Consider the following 23,328-nt stretch of genomic DNA (forward strand, 5'->3'; position numbering starts at 1 on the left):
TTTGCCTGATCCTAGGAGGTTGATTACCCTTTGTACTCAAATTCATTGCATTGGCATTACAAGAAACCCACCCTAAAATGTACTTGTTGAACTTCTCAAACATGTTACCCTTTTCCTTCATGGTAAAGGTGTTCCACCTACGACTCATCCAAGAGGGTACATCTGCAAGATATACACAAGGAATTCATGTTGGTGGTACCAGTCCTGTCCGGTGTAAAGATACTGAAACAGATCACAAGCGTAATATGGCTTGATAACACACCTACAACACATATCACAGTAATCACTCCTAAAATCATGATGTTATATTCTTGCAGACACTTATGGTAACCCATGACTTAACTTATGGCAACTGATGACTTTTACATATTGACACAAAAATCATCACAAAATATGAAGAGATAATGTTGTCATTTCTATCTGACAAGCCAATTAAATTTTCATTCTACTACTCTGACAAGGTCTGGTGATACAATGGAAATGGAAAGGGTGCACACATTTTGTACAGGCCATATATTTTGCAAGCATTATTACTTCATAAACTGGGACTTATGAGGCAATTTCAAGAGTGGTTGAATTAATGTTCAAGAATCACAGTGACAGAGTGAGAACTTACAATCCTTTTTCAAGAGAAGCGTTAGGGATTTTCCACCTTGGAGATGATATACAGTGCACTTGTGTCACAGGAGGCAATATCTTTGTGAGTTGTAAATTTTGCACAGATCATTTGACAAGTGAAATTCATGACAGTGAAAAATAACAAAATATACTTGGCATACAGTATACTACAACTTTCAATCTGACACCCACCTCTGCCCTTCTTTCAAAATTTTTTTGAGAAAGTAATTCAATAATTCCTTAACACACACCATCAAGTGAATGTCATTTGATTTTGTATTCTTAGTCTTATGACTTAGGGAATTCCCATCATTCTAAAGATTTATGTCTTTTTTTTTAATGTGTGTGTCATACAACATGATGAGAAATGATCCTTTACAGCCATATCATTGTCGGTCTGAGTGTATGTGTGTTTGTACTCTCAGGCACATCAATGCAGAATATGTATGATTCCATACATTTTGATGATGCACTCATACTTTAAGTCCCTTTTATCAGTGCCAATTGTTTATTTTTTCAGCAGTGTGAATGTCAGTTACATACTCAAAACCATTAGGGTTCACAAGAATAAGATATATAATGCATACCAGATCAATACAAAGTAGTATAATATAAAACATCACAAACGTCCCATTCAACACTAGGCACAACCTATTGCCCATCATATTTAATATGACTCATAGTATCACACTCAGACTTATCCATTTTGATGTCCAGTTGATGAGATCCACATCAAGTAAACACAATTGAATACAAAGTATATTTCTTATGTTTAAACATACATGTGATTGATTTCAGCACTAAATAAAGATACATATTCAGAGATTTGTGTGCAGCTTTGCACACACAAGTACAAGAACATTTGTCATCGTTGATGATGATGGTACCTTCTTAAAGGCATTTAGATTAATAAATAAGAACATTAATATCTGAAAAAGTGACTTTGAAGTTCTTCGTCTCCCTTGCATTCTCCAATTGAGATGGCAACCTAGAGATTTTGTATATTGCATAGAAAGGACATGGGTGTTGAGGATGGCGTCTGGTGCCTCTCACTGTCAATGTATCATGAGCTCTACAGGATGTAATACCCTCATCAAAGCATTGCGCTATAACCCTGTCAGTAGCTTTGTCCTGTTTTTATACAAGGTCACTCTTTTTTTCTTTGAGGAGTGGTCACGAGTGTCTTTATACGAACTATGCAATGTGAATACATTTTGACTTGTACTGATTCATAATACCCTGATCATCACTTTATGGGCCAAAAGAATATGTAAATATGTGCCAAATATTTTATGATATTTGTTTGTTACTAATTTTCCTCGGATTACTTGGATATGCCCACACAAAACCTTCCAAATCAAGATTCTGTCAATTACATCATCTATATTGTATCAATCACTGGTAGAACACTAATATGATTAACAAAGCACAATGGAATGCACCTTCTTCTAGACTGAGCATATCTTGCATGTTTCCATGTTAATCACTTCCATACTAATGCTTCTTACAAATCAAATATAGCAGAAATTGAGCAGAGCAGGGGAAGTGTTCTTAGAACATACTTTCACCTCCTTGAACTACAGTGCTTCCTGTACTGGAATATGGGTATGCACAGAAAATAACAGACTTGGCAAACAGAGCACAACATTTTACTTGTACCTAGCATCACAAATGTGTCCTGCATTTTTCAGATACCATAATAAACTTGATATTCAAACTGCTTGCGTGAAGGACAAAGGCAAATACAGGGATAATCTGCAATGCTAATCAAGGCAGACACCATAACTCAATTAGATACTCTCTGTGATGTCCTTATGCCATCATTCATCTCTAAGTGAGACAGCTTCATCCAAAGGACTGATAATAAAATGGCATAATGAACAGACTTACCATCACACAGCTATTCCACACACTCCACAGAGTCATTCGCTACTCAATGATTTCATGTGATGCACTGCAAACCTTTAGCATGCAATGAGCTCCGTAGAAGACAGGGGCCTCCACCAAACCTGGAACCCTACGCACAAATCATGTACAGTTTACCTTCATGGTAGTGCAGTGTCTCATGACAGCTTGAAATTGTTTCTTTTGTTTAATACACAAATTGAAGTCTATCTATGTAAGGTGTGGAGAATCCACTGTGTTTGCCACATCAGGGTTCTCTCAAGACTTAGTTGAGAACAGACATGGGAAAGATCCGATGCCTGTTCAGTCCTCCATAGTGCCATTCCCATTTCTTGCAGTTGTGGTCTAGAGCGTGGGACCTCCAAAGGCGCTCCAGCAGATCAAGTCTTTGCTGACTCAAGAACAGAGGTTTGCCTCTCCTTGAAACATTAACAGTGAAAGGTGGATGAAGCAGGGTGAAGGAGACACAGACCAATGGTAGAGGACAAACATACAGACAGAGAGCACAGAGTGACAACGGGGGAAAAAAGAATGGAAAAGAGGAGTCGAGAGTAAAAGAAAGATAGTTAAACAAAGAATAGCAAAAGAGATATAGAGTTTAATAGAGAGAATATAGAGGAGAGAGACAAATCGTAAGAGAAGCAAAGGTAGAAAGAAGAGAGGAGAACAGGAGAGAAGTAGGCAGTGAGAGGGATGGATGATTGAAAGAGGAGAGATAAAAAAGGACATGGGAAAATTAGCTTGAGGAATATCAATAAAAAGAATGTAGTTAAATAGAAAACAACAAGAATGAGAGAGTTTCGAAACAAGGCAGAAGCTGTTGTCTTCTTAATTCTGTCTCTTTGCAATCATGATGTAGAAATAGGTCAAATATATGAACATTTCAATATTTGGGGTAATACCCACAACTACATAATTATCTACAAGTCAAGTTCACTAAAATTGGCTGGGCAAGAAAAATTTACTGCACAAAAGTTCCTCCTTCAAAAGGATCTGGTACTTACACAAAAATGCATGCAACTGTTAACTTCAAAGAGGGAATTCCCACTGCTATATCTAACCAACACTCTTTTAGAATTCTAATCAATGAAATTTTACACCAGAAATAAAATTTGGGACTGCTGCACCACACAAACGTATCACACATGGATTACAGATGACTCACTCCACACATCCTTATGGGTGTATGATGGACCATTTTCGGTGAAAAATGGACCTGTATATAATTTCACGGCTAAGGGTATTTCAGTGCATAAGTTGTTATCTCACATTATTACACGAAATAATTATGACAAGGTTAAAGTACATTTTTGCTGAGTGAATCAAAATTCTTAAATCTACCCCGTAATAGCAGATAATCTTTAGTTGGGTATGGTGCAATGCATGCATTTACTTAGTGTTTACCGGGTATTTGTGCGACAGTCCATGTTGGATGGCAAATCAAATACTGTAAAAGTGGTTTCTTTCGCGGTGGTTTTATTTTCGCGCTTTTCGCGCTTTGAGGTTGAACCGCGAATTTAACATCACGCGAAAATGTTTTGAACTCGTCGCTTGTTACAACGCTATCATTACCGACCGCGAATTTAAACACATGCGAAAAAATTGGCACTGATGGAAACCGCGAAAGTTTCTGTACGCGAAAGAAACCACTTCTACAGTACTGGTACATGAAATTCCATTTTACTACAAAGAACTTTAAAGGAGATGTGGGTGCTTGTGTGTTGTGGTGTGTGGGGTGGTCGGGGAAGGGTGTTGATGAGAAAAGACACCAACCTGAGGTCGATGTCTTCTTCCCCATGACTGTCAAGGTAGAGGGAGGCCCAGGTGCATTTACGCTTTCCTCTGATCAAGAGAGTTGCCGAAGAGTTTACATCCAGGTAGATGGCTGTTCCTTTGCCACAGTACATGGCATGCTGAGCAGGACATAGGACAAACAGGCGGGTTATCAAAATGGGCAATGGTATAAAACACACGATAAAATATATCTGCACAAGCTATTAAATAGAAATAGTGTGCCTGCTCTGAATATCACACGAGTTGGTAAACTACTGCCAGTTCAATATTAAAAGGTGATCACAGGAGAGTAGGTTGTATTCTTTGTCCCCCATGGACAAAGCACCTTGATATATTCTGTGGGAGACAGCTTGCAAGTACACAATTGCCCAATGATATGAAATGATAAACTATAAAGAATTGATTTGGTTTTTTATCAGCATTCTGTAAGTTCCCACACACTTGTCCACATCTACACCGTGGAATTCAGTTATGAGTAATGAAGACTTCTTAATCACACTGTGATTCATTGAGTTTACCTTCCAAACAGTGCAGAGCACTGCAGGTGACCTTAAAAGGGATGCAATAATCTTCACCACCCCTACCTTTCTACCTTCTCCCCCTCCCCTTCCCTTTAGTAGGGTCAAGGTACTCACTGCAATGCCTTCACCAGCGTCAGCACCCTTCACAGAAGACTTGCAGCAGGAGCTGCCCCAGCAGACCAGCTTGCCACACACCAGGCAGACCAGGGGCTTGTCTGGTCTTTTCTTACACATCACACACACCTGCTGGTTGTACCTCTGGAAGAGAGCATTGTACTCTCCTGGTAGCTGGAGGAGGCGTGGCAGGCCAAAGATGGGTGGGACCATTAACAGGTTCTGACATAGAGAGACGAGAGACGAGCTTGGAGTTACCACTTCACCAAAGCATTAATATCTCTCTGACATACACTTTTTCTTTTCTCTCATACAACACAGTGGCATCTTGTTACCAGTACCTGATACAGTCAACCTTGCCTAAGTCAAATCTATATGGACTGAAGAAATAGCTTCGACTTACAGGATTAAGATCAATAGAATATAAAGAGAAGAGGACTTGAAAAGACCTTTGACATTAATAGGTGATTATTAAACTTATGCGAGCAAGGTTGACTGTATGTAGCAACATGAATACATAGCAACACTGGTTCTAAAGTTACAAATGAGCAGGAACACTGCCTTGCTGTAGAGAAACATTCTGACAAAAAACAAGAAAAAACACAAACTGGAAATATGACAAATTTCTTTATCATGACATGGAATGGATGATATAAAATATACTTTTTTAGACTTTTACATGATTCTCATATCTTTCTCTTGTCATCGGCAAGCAGACTTAGTACAATCACATAAAGACCAAAAATAATAATAATAATAATAATAACAAAAATAACAGCAGATATTTACCTTAGCTGCTGTGTGGCTCTGCTTGACAAAGTCACAGAAAGGTCTACAGAGAGCTGCTACCACAGTGGATGGATCTCTCCTAGGAGGGGCCTTGAAGCAGAGGGCAGTGAGGAAGCCTTGGGATGTGGCTGGGGCCTGGTGTGACTCTATCAGGCACAGGTACTTAGCCAGGCTCAAGAACTCTTCTTCCTCAGCAGCCTGGCAAAGAACAATGTTGCACACCAGTCCATAGGAATGAATGTACAAAACAGTATCACAACAATGGTCTGTATGAATACTGGTCGGTGATTGGTCAGAATGCAATAATGTGACTAATGCTGCTAGGATCAAAATTGTTGAATTGTGCAGTGACGTTACGGCCGGTGATATAATTCCAGAATATAAATGACTACTGTTGGGGCTAGAATGAAAAACTGTGTATTGATTAGAACCATATAATGTAACAAATATTGCCCTGTTTATCATGTAATACTTGGCAGTCTCTTGGGAGGTAAATATTTTCTGTTCAAGACAATATTTGCCCTCAGCACTGCCAGCTAGGAGATAACATAATCTCTTGGAAAAACATAACTCCCACAGTGATGTCAAGTGCTGAAATAACGCTTCTTAGAAGGCAATACGTGTATAACATAAAATCTGTACTTTGTCCTAGCTCGTGTAATGCCATGATTTCACTGTTAAACACCATCTAGAAATAGAATGTATTCTTTAAGGTCTGCAGACAATGTAGGCTAGACTGGAGAGTGATCAAGGACAATTAGTGGGTTGTGGGTGATGGTGAAACTACCAACAATGAAAGAAAAAAAATGTTATTTGCAAATAGTGAAACTGTCCATACTACAACTAACATAACGTTCAACCCACTCTAACTTACCGCACACACAGGGAGGTCTTCCTCAAACATGTAGTGCTGCAACAAGGAAGCTATACGTAGCCAGGTGAGACAGTGATGAACAAGGGCTCCCTCTACTGTCAGGGGTGACCAGACTGCCTGGTATGGCTGCAACAAGAAACAAGGTTTAGATGGTAATAATGATTGCTGTTTATGATGATAGTAGGAAAGTCAAACACCTTTGTTCATTTGTATTTTGTTGAGAAAAGTTGTGTTCTTAGCACAAGACTCTTCCTGTAATTCGTTCATTGTTATTTAATGTGCACACTTAGGTTCTCTACTGATCCAGTATCTACATTGCCAGCAGAGCCCAGCAGCTGCTACCAAAGTCTGCAATTCCAAACACTTTCCCAACATCAGGGTTCTCCTCCAGATTGCCTGCACCACGCTGGTTACATTGTGTGAATGCGAGAGAAGTGTTTTAATCAATATGGTGTCTCAACACATACTTGAGAGCCAGTTAGACCCAAACTCAACTCACATCTCTTGCAATCCTTCACATTCATTGCCAGAAAGTGATCGACCTAAAAGAAGTCACAGATGACATCTTCAGCAACAGAAATTTAAGAAGGATGACGCTGAACTTGGTATAGATAACAGGCAAGTCCATAAGAAACAATTTAATATAGGCACAAAGAAGACACAAGACTTTTCTTTATGGGTAATGCAGAATTTTGTCAATCTAGCTGACAAGGGTGAACAATCAAGTGACTTTAAAGTTTGAAAATACACCCCTTCTTGACCCTATCCTGCTTAGTTGCTTCGCTGCCTCAGAGAGGTCCATCATTTCCTATTATGAAACCTCTCCCTCCATAAAATACAAGTTGCAGGCCTGTGATTTAGTATACTCTACTTCCCACTGACCAAAATGTTGAAATAGCCAATTTCAAAACATTAATTAACATGGGAATATCTATTCAGTGATATCTTGATGATGACAGTCCAGTCTTTTCAATCATTTATATCCATGAGTGATTCTTCATCCATTTTGAATATTATTTCACAGGTCAGTCAATATCAAAGCTATCAAATACATAGGAAGGATTTTCACTCCACACATGCAAATCATTTACTCATACAGAGAGAGAGAAAAACTTCAGAGTCAAGCATACATGAAGGGCACTGCTTGTGACAAAGTCAGCATGTTGGTAGAGACTGGTCTGACTCAGGCGAGAGATGACGTCGCTAAGCAACCAGGCCATGTTGACTTCTTTCTCCTGCTTCTCGGACTTCCGAACAAATAATGGGGAGAAAAAAATGAAAACACCAAATGGCAAATTATTACGGTATGTGTACATTTTATGTGGTGCCACTCAGAAAATTTCTACTAAGCAAGTGATCATTGTTTGGATTGGTTCCTCCTCTTACATACTCTCTTCATTAGAAATATGATATAGAGATGACAACCAATGCTGATCTACACACATACAGATGCTCAAAAAGAAAAGAAAAAGAAAAGAAAAAGAAAATCTGAAATCAAAAATCCGATTTTGGCTAAAAAAATGGGAAAATTGATGAATCTAAACATACTAGCTGGCAGCTCTGGATTTTTTTTTTTTCTTTCCATGGATCAGTGTCGAGTGGAGTATCTTATCTAGCATACACACTAATATGTAACACCATCATTCTCCACTCTTGAGATGTGTGCACTACAATAGCATTCAGAGCAATAAAAAATACCAATCTTTTGATACAGACAAGGCACACAAGCTCACCTATATCAAACAAAGGGGGATTTGCCTCAAATATTCATGAGGAATCAACAACTACAGAAATATCAGTAGTACACTCTAGTGAAGACTGAGGAAAATTTGACAATCTGATCAGTGTTATGAATAGGTGAAGTTTTGGTAAGATTAATGCGCTTTTAATGCTGGATAAAGAGAATACAACAATGTCTGATATCACATTAGGGCAATGATAAAAAGAAACATTCATTATCCTGGAAAAACAAAAATATGTTGAACTCCAGCATAATCATCTGTGACAGTTGCTATCAAAGATACACGTAATGACGTCACAAATATCCATTTTTCTGTTCACATTTGGCTCCACTAGCAATTGTGCCTGCAGTGCATTGAAGTCTATGGTTATGATGCAGAAGACGATAAAATGAGTGATATTTGAAGTCTACAGTAGGTGAGATTCTCACCTTTAATGGCTTGCCACTGCTCTGCCAAGCTCTTCGCTCAGACTCTGGTAGTCGACAGCTTAAAGCAGCCAGAGCTTGTACATAGACAAGGTTATAAACAGAGCTGACCACACACTGGAAGACAGCTGAAATAGAAAGACCAATAACAGAAAACACATTCAGTAGATTGACTGTTGCCATTAAAGGTAATAAAATAGTTCTCAAAAGGGCTCAAAATTCATATCCACCATTTGGAATTTGCTTCCAATATATCGAAAGGCTCTACCATGAAGCTTGTCTGGCTGATGCTATTTGCCAGGATAATGAGTGTTTTTTGTTTGTTAGGTTTTTTTTAGTATTTTGAGATCAAAAGTGTAAAAAGTTTAATTGCAGCTAACAATTTTTATTCCTGAAGTCCCCTCCTGTTCAGCAGTGGGTAGGTAGAATGTGATGTGATGATCGGCCATGCCCTTGCAGTAGTATTTCCTAACAAATTGCGTGCAATTCACTCTCGCTTGGAAGATTGATAGATACTGCTATGGCCCGATTTGTAATAGATTATAAAACTTTTGTAACAACCATGTTCAGATATGCTCTGAGATTGCAATATTGTTGGTATACCTTTTTGGCAAATATTTTGCAAGTTAGTTGCTACCAAAATGATCTTGTGTTATCAGTGTTATTTTACACATGTCTTATACATGTGTCATATTTTAGAGCAAAAATTGACAGTTTCTGCCAGCATATGGAAACTATGTTTTACCTTTAGAATTAATCTCAATCATCATAACTAACTACCATTACCACTTACATCTTCTTGCTTCATCCACTATTAATTACCTTCACCAACAACATTCATCTTTTTCATCTTTCATTATCACTATCATCATGGGGCAGCACACAGACTGTGTCAGTAATGTTCTTTTTTTTTTCTTTTGAAGTCCCTGGTCTTTGTCTAAATAAGATCAGTTAACTCATTGTTATGAACATGTCAGAACAGTCTGCTTCCTACAGGGCACTTTATAATGCAGGCAGAGTGTGCAGAGAGTATATACAGCATAAATGCAAAGATCTCAAAGCACAGGGCACAAATTCTGTGTGGTGGTTGAATAAATTGCACTAAAAAATCAAGGTGATTGATAATAACACTTTCTCGTTTGAATCATACAACCAATCATTGCAAATATTATCATACAGAAACATCTCGTCATGCAAGACCCCTGTTATGACTGTGACAGTCATTCTGATCATCATAATAACAGCCATTGTCTCTACCATAAACTATCATTGAGGGTGGTGATATGGCTCAGTCGAAGTACATCTGCCTTCCAATCTATGGATACTGGGTTTGATTCCCGAGTCTCACTGAGCAATGTTGTGTGTAAGCATTCCGCCCCCTCTAGTAAAGAGGCAAAACATTCTTTCCCTTAGATAGAACATTAAATGGAGGTCCTATGTGTGAGTTAGCCACAACTTGCACATGGAAAAAATCCTACTTCATTCACTCATCGCCAAGGGAAGGGTGCTAACCTGGTGAAGTGGTCCCCTACACATCTGTACAAGAAAACAGGCCCCATGTGACAAGCAATAGATAGCTAATGGTATCAACCAGGCACATTGTACCATACGCTTGAATGAATGAATACATATCATTGTGATTATCCCTATCTAGTATCTAGACAATGATCAACATAAAGTCCAGTGTCGCTGTCTGGCTTTCTCACCTCTGTCGATAGGCTGAGGTATACTGAAGACGAGAAGAAGAAGAAGAGCAGCTGGATCACACACCATGAGAGGAACCTCAATCTCTGTTGCTGATGACGATGAGGATGAAGATGCAGAAGATGCAAGTGAGGAGGATGAGGAGGAGGAAGAGCTCCCACCAGAGCCATTGATGAGTTTGTTCCACATCTTCACAATGTCTGGTCTTCGGTTGATCTCCCGTGCATGGATGTCTAAGATGCGTAGAAGTGGTTCTAAAACGAGGGACATTTAGAGCATGGATGCATTGTTACACGAGCCAATTATGGCTTGATGCTCCTTTGGGCTTCAAGATAGATTTGACCTTACTACAACCCTCTATGGTGCCCTTTGTCATAAACTTTGTTAAGTCGTAATTGTCTGTTAAAGGGGCCATATGAACAACCATCCCTCTTTATCTAGCAGTGTCTCTGAACATATCGTTGGTGGGGTGACAAAACCTCGTATCTCAAAAATGTCAAATGTTCAGGAGAGCTAAAAAACATGGCTGCCATAACTTGTAAGTCAATGGAAACAGCCAACATTTGTTTATCATTTGTGACCTTATTTTTGCAGATGGGCATATAAGGATTGGGAATTACATAGTAATGGTTCCTAGCTTCAATATAATGAAGAAACTCATTTTCACCAAATATTGAGATACAAGGTTTTGTCACCCCACCAACGATATGGTACTTGTACTACACCTGTAAAGAAAGAAGAGGGATGACTGAAGGCTTTCTGGAAGCTATGAAAATGACAGGACGAAGAAAATGGGTCTGCAAAGTAGATGGCTAACAAAGAATCTAAGGGTCTAAAAAATTATACAAATAAATGTGGTCAGAAAAGCTCAAAAGAATCCAAGAAATAATAAAAGAACTCTTAAAAACACTGCAGGCTTTATTTGAGACATTTTGCTCACAAACAAATCAACTTCTATGGCCACGCCACTGGCTTTCCACTGATATTCTTGTGGAACAATTATGGGATATGTTGCAAAGATCAACACACATCTACAATGAAAACAAAAAACAAAAAAAAAGAGAGCAAAAACATAAAAAGAAAGAAAAAGACTGCCACTCCTGCCTACTACAGCCAGTGTAGCATGGATACCGTGACTCCAGGAAATGACTCCTATCAGGATCACAGCAACTGTGCTAAACACTTAGCTACTCCTTACCTAACAATGCACATCTAAACGCAAAGATGATATCTTTAGTACGTTATTTGACAGAAGGGGAGAATCTTGCACAAAGAGTGGGCACTGACTATAGAAATTCCATGGAATGAACCAACCTTTGCTAGATTCAACTGTATGTACATTTGAGGCATCAAAGGATATGCCATTATTTTAAGAGAGAGAAAAATAGAAGACTTACTTATACAGCTGCGCTTCTGTGCTATTGCTGAGTGGTTGGACAGCCTCCCTCCCATCGACACTATCTCTAACTCCAAGTTTATCCTGTTGGAAAGAGCATACACAATACACAGTCACAAATGATTACAATCAATCTGTTTCTGTTACATTCCAACTCAAGCTGAATTTTAACATTGTTATCTTCCACAGACATAGTATCATTATACACTGCTAAAAGATTTAAAACTGAAACCCACATATACCATATGGAGACCCACTGGATCACACTAATCCCTCTGGCCAAACTAGACCCAAAGTAAGACTGCCCATGAATAATAATTTTCTTTATCTAAAGGAAGAACCTGCCAGCTCTGCTGTCCTCAACATCAAACCTGCAGTTTGGCTATACATGTTACATTTATGAGAATATTAATACTATAAGGTAAATTCAAGTACTAGTAATATCCACAGTGCTTATCCATTCAAAAGTCATGCTAAGAGGGCAAGTGGGAGTATCACTAGACCATCCATTAACAGCTTCCTACTTTTTACCTCCAACACATATATACATTACAAACTACATCCAACACTTACAGTATCCTGTCTCTTGATTAAAAACAAAAAAATCCGCTCACACAACCTGATTAAAATCAGACATTTACAGCTTCAAAGAAATGTCATCATCACTCCAAATATTACAAGACCCACTACTACTTTGATTCCTCTGTAAATCAAAATGTCAAGACATTGTCTTAAAACTACTGTAAACGTGGAAATTTTCGCGGTACATTAATTTTCGCGGATTTCGCGCTACGTTCGGCTAGCGCGAATTCAAAAATGCGCGAATATATCTTCGCAATTTTCTATGCACATTTTGAACGGCCTGAATTGCGTGCGCTTCGTCGATGATACTGCTACGTTTACGCATATAGCAGTATCATCGCACGCACCGCACGCACCGAGCCCACGGCCGATTGGTGTGCTACATCTCCGCGACTACAGTACTAGTACTACAGTACATGTATCTAGTAAAATACATGTACAGTGTACTACGTAGTTGAGCGCTTGTACTCACACTCGCGCCGCTCGCTACGTCGCTTTTCATACGCTGGCATCGCTGGATGAAAACAGCGACTGTGTATTAACCCACTGCGGAGCGCGAATTTAAGAACCCGCGAATATGTTTTCGAGCCGCTTAGCGCGAAAAATTAATCGCGCGAAAATATTGACGTTTACAGTACATTTTGATGACTGCACCAATGAAAGCATATTGACAGCTATTAAAAGTAAGATGAAATGCAATTTATGACATCACAAATATCATGGACAGACACTGAGTACTCCACCTGCAGTAGCTCAACTGAGTTGACCATTATACCTGACCAGAGGGCAAGGCATTGCAGGAGTCTGACTCACCTGGCAATGGAGCAGACCCGGGGAAACAATCCATGTGGGTTACTCTTCATCTCCTCCAGCTCATCACACTCATTCTCTCTCCAGATATCATGGATAAATGTCTGGATGGCTGCTCCTTGCTCCTGGCTCACCTACAAACATAAAGACATGGAGAACTATCAAACACACAGCACTGCAAGCAGAACTCCACTGTTAATGTCCGTAAACTTTTCATTACACAAAGATAGATTTCACTACCCCCCCCCCCCAAAAAAAAAAAGAAAACTCTTCTGATAATCCCATCCTACAGGTATCAAATTAGCACATGGATATAGTAAACAAATAGAGATATACTTTCAGAACACGCACACATCATGTCGTCAAGTCATTTTTTGAAGAAAGCTGTAAGCATATTGACATATTGTGTGAGTATCCACATGATTAGAGTGTAAATTCTCATCAAGAGGACACATGACTACCAAAGAAAAAACAAACAAACAGCAACCTAAGATTCAGGAAACATATGACCCCTATAATATCTACTTGTGGGATCCCTTGACATTGATTGAATTATAACTACCTTTTCACAGGGATATACTATTTCTGTTTCCATACACCAATGAATAATTATTGCCACATCTGGTTGAAATTCTGCGATGGGTTTTTAATTATTGACACATCTGGTTGAAATTTTGCTATGGGTTTTCAAGAGGATAGTGATGTAAGAAGTTTATGGACAATACATAATATGCATCACATGACAGACATCAGACAGGCCTGAAGTGAGCTAAGAATGCAAGGGTAAACTCTGTAACCTTTTTCCTAATCCATGACTTTTATCACCATCACAGAGCAGAGAGATACCAATCTAACAGCAAGTTCTGGTTCGGATGGTGGCAGTAAGCTGCTTTCATATTCAGTAGCAATTTAGCTACTGGACACAATCTCAAGTTACTCTGAGTCTTTCCTTGTACTCTGAGAACTTTGCATTGAACCTGCAGCCATCTCACCTCTGATTCTACTTGAGGCTTCTTGCTGATGTTGAGGAGGTAGGCCACCCTCATGAGGAGGGTCTTCCTTCTCTCCAGGGATGAGGGCTGGGAGGGCTTCAGGGGGACAAAGGGCAAAACTGAGTTGGCCAGCTGCCTACAGAGAGGGCACTGGAACTCCCCTCGTTTCCTGACATCCAGGTCCTGGGCTTGGTAGTTATGACCCTGTGGTGATTACAGACATACCAAACCTTCATTGAAAGTCAGGATATGTGTATTTCGCACGACAACACTGGAGCCACTACTTGTACAAATGGTATATCAGTATTTTCATTTCTTAACAATTCTTACATCTCTACATCATAAATGCAATAATAAATGTTGGGGGTTTAAAGAATGCTATGTGACTCAATACCAATTATTTGCACGAATATCATCATTCTTGGCAAATTAGCATATTACGCATACCTAGCTTTACATTGAGTTGTTTATATCATAATAGGCGAGGCTAAGAATGGGAACACACATAGACTGCAGTAAACACTCCTTTGTATTACATCATCACAAAAGAAGAGTAAGAGGCCTCAGCAATGGTTATTAACAGTGCCGAGTGCTGTTGGTGAACTAGAATGTCAGCTCTTGATGGGTGATGGCACATGTGGTAGATCTGTACATGTATCAAAGCTTTCTCCCGCTGCATCTATTTGTCAGTGCTGTTTTTTAAGGACTAGAAGTGGAAAGGTGATTTCATGTGATGATCAATGCACTGGATTCCAAGCCTAAATATTTAGTCCTTCACAAAATGATTTATGATATATGAACAGATGAATATAGTTCTCCAATGCTCTACATTTACCGGTACTACGGCAACAAACAAGACTGTCATGGCATCAGAACCATATTTATGGAGGTAACAAGTAGACATGCTTCAGGGAAAGATAGCATTTACAGAACAGTGATAGGACAGCATGACTTTGACCTTTTTATGAAGGGTATTCACAGATTAAATGGATTTAGCTTACCAAGAAATCTTGTGAACTTTTAAGAAGGAAAAGACAAAACTGTCAGATTTCGATAAGACTGAAGGACATACCTCAGTTCTAAACCCTACCAGTGAAAACAAATGAGGGCATCTTATAAAGATCAAATTCTTTTTGTCCACTTCACTTATATGGTGCAATCAGCTTTTTTATACAAAGATACTTCAGAAGATTTGGGAAGGCCATAGGGGCTACCATATATATTCTGAAAACTGTTCTCTTTGATTGGTGGCATAAATCCTCCTTCAAGGAGGGCATTGGTACAGTACAAACCAATTCATACTGTTGTTGACTACAGGATAAATGGATGAGGAAAAGTCTATTATGAAGATATATCAATATATTGAATTGTCATTAAATGGTACAACCAGCATGTCATGGATGGGGCAATGCCAAATGTCATACAGAGTCCTCTAAGAAATTTTGTTCAGTATTGTCTGTATATTCTCTTCAAACTACAGTATCAAGTACCTTGCCAAAAATTTGACACTTGTTCATAAATGTAGAGTTATTGTGAAGATGGAGTTATATCAAGAGGTATTAAAGTCTCCTGCATCAGAATTCATCTTGACAGCAGAGAACCACTACTTTAATCTCAGAGAGTCTGAAGTATATCTGGATACTGTCTAAGCCACTGTCTCCTGCAGGTTGGAAATACTACAAAATAAATGAATTGCGATGCAGTAAATTTCTGACAGGTGTGCAGATGGCATCCTGATATCTTACCCTGAGTGAGGTGAGGTAGGCCTTGTGACAATCTAGGTGGAGTGCATGGCCACAGGTCTGCATGTGAACGCCTCCCTCCCATCCTGTGCTCACCGCCTCCCAAGCTCTCTCCTGAAATGAAGGAGATAGTCAAGTCTCTTTGAACTTCGCAATGCCTACAGGATCCTGGAAGTGTTTAGAATGACTTTGAGCCCATGCAGGCACAAAGCATACCATTGTCATCCTGCGGCTTCAAGGGAAGTACCTAGTGTCAACTACTTCAATATATGAATTTTATGCTACATCCCCATTTACATTATCAAAATGTAAAATAAAAGGAAAAAAATAGGTATGGCTGAGTTGGGTTGGCCGCATGTCACAGTTCTCCATTTATCACTGTATCTTTGTTTTATGTCTTGAGGGAAAAAAAACCACAGAGGATAAACTGATTTTTCTATAACATGCATTTCCCATAAATATCTGCCCAAGTATACTCAGGACTAGTTTTCAACAGGTTAATAAGGATTGATGTACACTCTTGGACCTGGCTGCTAATAGACTTGATGTATGGATATGTACAATGGTACTTTTGCAAAATAGAATTATCTCTCTGCAGTTTTCTCACTATTATTAGATTTCAGTTACTATAAATTATTTGAAAAAAAAAAAAATATCATATGCTTCAGAGTGATAGAGTAAACTTCCTCAAGCCAATCAGTGGATTACAAGAGGCACAGCTCACCTTGCCAAAGTTCTCACAAATTTCTGACAGTCGCTGCATCTCTTCCCTCCAGCACCGTCCCACGCTGGTCAGGGAGGGCTCCTCCCCCACAGGCAGGGGTATCCTTCTGTCCCTGAGGGACCGGTTGCCTAGCACTGGGGTATCAAGGGGTGGGGCCAAGTCAAATAGAATGAACAAGATCGTAAAATTTTATGATCTGTTCCCATATCAAAAGCTGCAAAAGAGTGCTTTTTCTGTCAGGTCAGAGATAAAACAGAATACTAGTGCTATCCATGGATGACATTCAATTTCTTCCAGGCGATGGCATTTGCTGGGTCAAGTATTTGGCAATGAAAGGAATATGAATAGTGTAGCATATCAATGACAAAGACAAACTAGAAATGTCGCTACAGCGACTGGCTATACCCCCGCCAAACAACATTTCATAAGCTTTGGTCAAAACAACATTTCATAAGCTTTGGTCAAAAAACTGAGGAAGTAGTTAAATCCGCAAGATCTTTCCTTGATCTTCTGCCATTAATATGCCGTTACCATGGCAACGTACTTTCGGGTACTGTCGAAAAATGCGTCTTGCACATCTACAACCAAAGGCACACATCTGTACCAAGTTTCATGGAAATTGGGCAAAAACTGAGGAAGTAGTTTGCAACACAAAATTTTCCATCATTTTGGCTCATAATATGTGAGCTGTTACCATGGCAACATACTTTTTGTCACTGTCAAGAAATGTGTCATGCTGACCTATATCCTAAGACAAACATTCAATATGAATTCCATGAGAATTGGAAGAACACTGATGAAGCAGTTTTGCCATGAAGCATTTTGCCCTATATTTTACCAACATGCCGTTACCATGGCAACGCACTTTTTGCCACTGCGGAAATATGTGTCTTGCACATTAACATATTCAGAAGAACATCTGTACCTAATTTCATAAAAATTGATCAAAAACTGTGGGAGGAGTTCGCGACGCAAGATTTGTACCCATTTTTGCCCATAATATGCCGTTACCATGGCAACGTACTTTTGGGTACTGTCAAAAAATACGTCTTGCACATCTACAACCCAAGGCACACATCTGTGCCAAGTTTTATGGGAATCGGTTGAAAACTGAGGAAGTAGTTCGCGACGCAAGATTTGCAACGGACCGACCGCCCGACCGCTGACCGTCCGCTGATTCCTATATACCCCCTTCAAACTTCGTTTGGCGGGGGTATAAAAAAATCTGGAAACACATCAGAAATATTGACTAGCACGTAAGTCAAGGGAAACTTATACAACAGACCCACACATATGCATCAGATGTAATATCTTGAAATTTTTGAAATCACTGCTCCCAAAGGTAAACAGGACCTTTAACATGGCTTCTCACTCACCCATAGATGGCTGCATAAGAATGACCAGACCAATGGGTTTAGTCTCTGTAGAGGGGCTGGTCTGACCACAGATCACACACTCATACTCCTTGGCCACAGTCGCTGAGGCTGCTGCTGATTTCTCTGAGCCATCATTACTATCATGATCCATGCTGTCATCAAGTTCGCCTACACAGTAGGGTGAATGCAGGTCATAGCATAATAGCAACGATATAATGATTATGATATTCCACACTGAACACTGGCACTGGTCCGATGGTCCCAAACTGGTAAAAATCACTCTAGGAGCAGCAACCTTTCAGGGATTGTAAAATTTACAGGTCTGACATGACAGGTAAAATAACAAAAATAACATTGTCAGGGCCAGTTGAAAAAAAGTATAGGACCAGTAAAGTTAAGGTTCGGACCAGTAGGGAATATGGGTTAGTGTGCAGCCCTGTCAGATATAAAGCACTTAAAATGTATCACAATTATGCTGAACTATTCACCAAATAATGCCTGATACCTTACTCTGCCTGATCTTTCACATTTACAATTACAAACAGTGACACACCATGAAGTTCACATTTACAAATACTTGCACATGTGCCACAAGTTACAGCTGGCAAGTAAGAAGATATCCCTAAAGTCTATCTTGGCAATTTGCTCATAAAAAAAGAAATGGAAAAAGCAAGTGGTCAGTCTGTAAATCTGCACAGCTTTACCTCGTGGCTCCAAAGTCTGCTCCAGGAACTTCATTTGTTGTGAGGCAAATCTGGCCACCAGTTTCTTCTGAGCCTCCTGAGCCTTTCGTCTCCTGAGAGGAGATACAAAATGTGAGTATGACAATGAGTCTTTATCACATGACATCAGAATATCTACCTGTTCAAAGACTACTGGTGATGTTCACTCTGAGAACAAAATATCTTTCTTAGGTATGCATTTTCTCTAATGCATCCATGGTATCTCAAGACGTGGACCATGTAATGACATATTAACTTCAGATAAAATGGAGTGCATGATTAATGCTTGTTACTGTCCCCACAAGTTTTTCACACTGCCTCTGTCAAACATCTCTAAAATGACACTCAACACCTATAAGCAAATGGTTCACCTACAGATACAAAAGTCTTGACATTTCCCTCATGGATAATTCCATGCAGATAGGCTATAAATTACCATTAAGAGATTAGTACACATGGGATACAATATTCTTTCAAATGAATGCCTTCATAATATTTACCCATTTCACTCTTCTTATATTCATTGATAAGATGGCTTTGCTCTGACCTACTGCATTCTTTCAAAAGGAAAAATTCTACTTTTGGGATACTATCACTGTTTGCTTCAAAACAAGCACAGCTTTGGAGGAGGAACCACTTGCCATCCGTCTTGCATCTCTCTAGGCATAGATAAATTAACTTGCCAGATAGCACATGTCAAGCTTTGGATCAAATTTCATCTTGGTTTAGATTGCTCTTTCTCTTTCTGGAATTATTTGGTCAGCTGAGAAATAATTTCTACCCAGCCTCACCTTTCAGCAGCTGAGTCTGAAGGGGATTTGGACTGGGCCTTGGCCTGCTCTTGGTCCTGTTTGTGACAAATGGTCTCCACAGCTGTGCAGCCAGTCTGGTCCATCTCACAGATTTGGTCTAGCAGGGATCCAACGTAGTACGATCCAGAGCCATAGATATCCTAAATATAAGAGTGTTACAGTGAGTACATTTTGATAATGATGAAGGAGAACAAGCAGTTAGAGCTTAAAAATCATTGGACCAAAAGAAAATAAGAGAAAAGAAAGAAAAGACAAACATACGAATGAATATGACATGTGCCTTTTACAAGTCATTCTTGAATGATTTCTTCTTTTTTTTCCATGGGCACATTACAGCAATGATCTCCCATGTGTGTTTGACTATGTTGGTTTGGTGAGGTAAAGATACACCTTTCATAGGAAACAACTGAATTTGAAATGATGGACACATGAACATCTTTACACCATTGCAACCACTAACAAAGATATTGTCAATAAGCTTGCCTTCTCTTTCTTTGTCAATAATTAACCTCACTTTCCTCTCTTCCAAGCAGTTTTTGTTATTAAAACATCGAATTTTGCAAAAGCTTGTGTTCTCAGTGTCTTTTTTCCTCTTTGCACCCACAACAAACAAAAGTTTTTGTGCATCAGTCCTAATCATATTGTTATGAATATTCACTGGAATCATTCACATGATCATCACCATTGTTATCATTATTATAAATACATTCACTATGATAACTATTACTGTTCCGCTAGCAAATTATCTTTGAACGCATTGTCCATGTGCATTTTAACAAACTTTCCCGGAGTGCAAATTGAGCACTAGATATACAGCGAAACCCCGTTATAACGAGTTCGGTTATAACGAGGAACCGCTTATAACGAGGTGATCGTGTCGGTCCAGTTTTCCTTTGCATGTAAACCTGTGGCAGAACGAATCGGTTATAACGAGTTCGGTTATAACGAGATTCCGGTTATAACAAGGACATTTTCGGTGCATCATGATAAAGAAAAACATAAGCAATTTGATCGGATACAACGAGGTTCCATTTCTTGACCTGCCGCTTTCAAACACGCGACGAACGAAACATTGAAAAGCGAATTCACGCTATCCCCGTTTTACATAGTTTGTGTAGAACGCAGTAGCACACAGCACAAGTGCCCGTCCCGTCTCGATCTCTGTACTATCTGAAGCGGAAAGACTCGGAAACAAACATGTTTCAGTCCCGCCGTTATCCTTACCGCTCATTTTCAGTGACGAATAACCGAGTACCGTTCATTCCATGTTTCTTCTAAACCACATAACATAATCATAATCATTCCATTTTCTTTTTTCGCGAGGTTCCATTTCTTGACTTGCCGCTTTCAAACGCGCGACATACGGAACATTGAAAACCAAAGTCACGCTATCCATATCTCTTTCGCGTTTTGCAGAGTAGTTCATGTTTTCTTCTAAACCACGCGATAAGACACAGAAATACCTTCCGATGTTCCTACTAAGTTATTGAATAAAATCATTCGATTTTGTTTTTCGCGAGTTACGCGTGCGTGATATTAGGTCAGACCAAAGTGCAACGAGAGAAAAAAAAAACCATATAACGCATTCAAAAATTTTTTATGTAGCGACACTCGTCATTATATCCTTTCCATTTTTAGTTCCGACTTCCAGTTGTTTTGCTGGCTAAGTAACTATGAGTGTATATGATTAAAGCCAAAATAATTAATGAAATTATATAGCGATCCCGCCGGGTGACAGTAGCGTAAAAATAGTTGAATAACGCATGTTAATGTAGGTGTTTAGAAAAAGAAACAAACGCATTATGGAACAGTTTGAATAGATCTGGGATTGTTCATTATCATGTAACAAATGATATAAATACGAGTGTGAATGATTAAAGCCGAAATAATTAATGAAATCATCGCGATCCCGCCGGGTGACAGTAGCGTATGAAATAGCTGAATAGCGCATGTTAATCTACTTGATTGAATTGGTGTTCAGAAAAGGAAACAAACGTATTCAACAGTTTGAATAGATTTGGGTTTGTTCATTATCATTTCACAATAAAGATTTTTCTTTCTTTCAGAATGGTCTATGAGGTACAGATTTGCGTAAAAAGGATCACAACCTTCCAAATTCAACACTGTCGCATATTTTTCAAGAACAGGTGTACAAAACGCGAAGAGATTTTCTGAAGAAAATAAAGATTACATTTTTAATCCCTTCGGACGCAACGATCAGACATTGTATAGGATTACAGCCGAAATGATTCATTAAATCATCGCATTCCCGCTGGGCACCAACAGCGTAACATACCTCGCAAGTTACGATAAACAACGCATGTATATGTTACTCTGTTTGCGCTGGTGTTTAGAAAAACTTAAACGCATTTTATACAATCTGATTTTGTTCATTGTCATTCTACACTGTACACTGTCTTTCACAAACGAAAAATATTCTTTCAGAATGGTTCGATACAACAGGAAGAGATAGGTGTAGAAAGAATCACGACTATGATCCTGCCGAGTAGGCCTACTTCTCAAGAACATAATGTGCAACTATTATGCAAAGAGATTTTTGGAAGAAAAATAAAGAATTAACGCATGTCAACCCCTACTTTTTTCCGTCTTTTTTATGTATCAATTCACAAATAATTTCCCTTTATTGTCTCATTAATAATGATCCATGATTGTGTAGTAACAACACAAAGGATGTTCTTAAGTTTGATTGACAGGTATGACATCGTGCTTATGTTTTTCTTTGTTTTTGATGCGTACGGTTATAACGAGGTACCGGTTATAACGAGGTAATATCGCCGGTCCCACGGACCTCGTTATAACGGGGTTTCACTGTATTAACCTTTTCAGATGAAGCAGCTCTCCTTTTGCTTGGAGGTGAGTAGGACCTGTCTTTGCCTGATAACTTGGCATAGAGTTTGATGAGGAGGGACACAAGATTCTCTTCAATGGGCAAGCTGAATTCTCGCCGAGGTGGTGACGACGATGAAGATGGCGAGGGTTTTTCTTTGCTACTGGTGCTCTGACTGCTACCTGTTAACAGACAAACAAAGCATACACACAATAGTATTGAGGAACAGATAAGTGACAGCTTGTAGGTAGGCTACTTTCCACTCTCCACTGTCAACCAACACGATTTGTGAGGTTCTTGGACCCACTTCATATAGATGCTTCCATTTTCTGCAAGTTATAGCATTACTTTAATTAATAACAACTGAAATACTCCCAGCTGTGAGTGGTTGTAGGCTATTATGATAGCTGTGATTACTATGTCATACAAAAACTGAAAACCTTACGTGACATGTCCTAATATTATACATAAAATATATCTATACATATATATATCTATATATATATGTGAGATGTGAGAAAGGAAGGAGAAATCGCTGCATAGCTTTGACATCATTATTCCTCTTACTGTTCCTCCTTTTCGCTATATATATATATATATCTATATATCTATATCTATATATACATATATATATATATATATATATATATATATATATATATATATATATATACATACAGTACTCTCCGCATAATCGGGTAGGCTCGGGCATAGCGTTTTATACCCGTTTAAGCGGATTACCCGATTAACAGAGGAACACGTTTCATAATTCACAATTGACACACATAATGTGTATGTACATATGCATTGCACACTGCATCAAACACTTGCACCGCAC

The 23,328-nt window shown here is 39.0% G+C and overlaps 1 protein-coding gene across 1 annotated transcript in view; it reads right to left on the reverse strand.

Moving 5' to 3' along the window:
• Window positions 1-210: 210 nt before the first annotated feature.
• Window positions 211-23,328, reverse strand: part of LOC139714461 (E3 ubiquitin-protein ligase ubr3-like) — a 49,286-nt gene continuing 26,168 nt past the window's right edge. The window contains 17 exon segments of the mRNA XM_071626171.1: window positions 211-2,942; window positions 4,297-4,436; window positions 4,953-5,174; window positions 5,742-5,939; window positions 6,616-6,741; window positions 7,746-7,862; window positions 8,786-8,910; window positions 10,489-10,740; window positions 11,884-11,966; window positions 13,278-13,408; window positions 14,267-14,470; window positions 16,012-16,122; window positions 16,733-16,866; window positions 18,109-18,276; window positions 18,813-18,904; window positions 19,622-19,782; window positions 22,482-22,672. Of these exon segments, the coding sequence (XP_071482272.1) occupies window positions 2,789-2,942; window positions 4,297-4,436; window positions 4,953-5,174; window positions 5,742-5,939; window positions 6,616-6,741; window positions 7,746-7,862; window positions 8,786-8,910; window positions 10,489-10,740; window positions 11,884-11,966; window positions 13,278-13,408; window positions 14,267-14,470; window positions 16,012-16,122; window positions 16,733-16,866; window positions 18,109-18,276; window positions 18,813-18,904; window positions 19,622-19,782; window positions 22,482-22,672 (2,609 nt within the window). The 3' untranslated portion in view covers window positions 211-2,788.

This window comes from Diadema antillarum, unplaced genomic scaffold (genome assembly GCF_040938485.1).
Source record: "Diadema antillarum isolate AM-2024a unplaced genomic scaffold, OU_Dant_1.0 seq00002280_RagTag, whole genome shotgun sequence".
NCBI lineage: Eukaryota > Metazoa > Echinodermata > Echinoidea > Diadematoida > Diadematidae > Diadema > Diadema antillarum.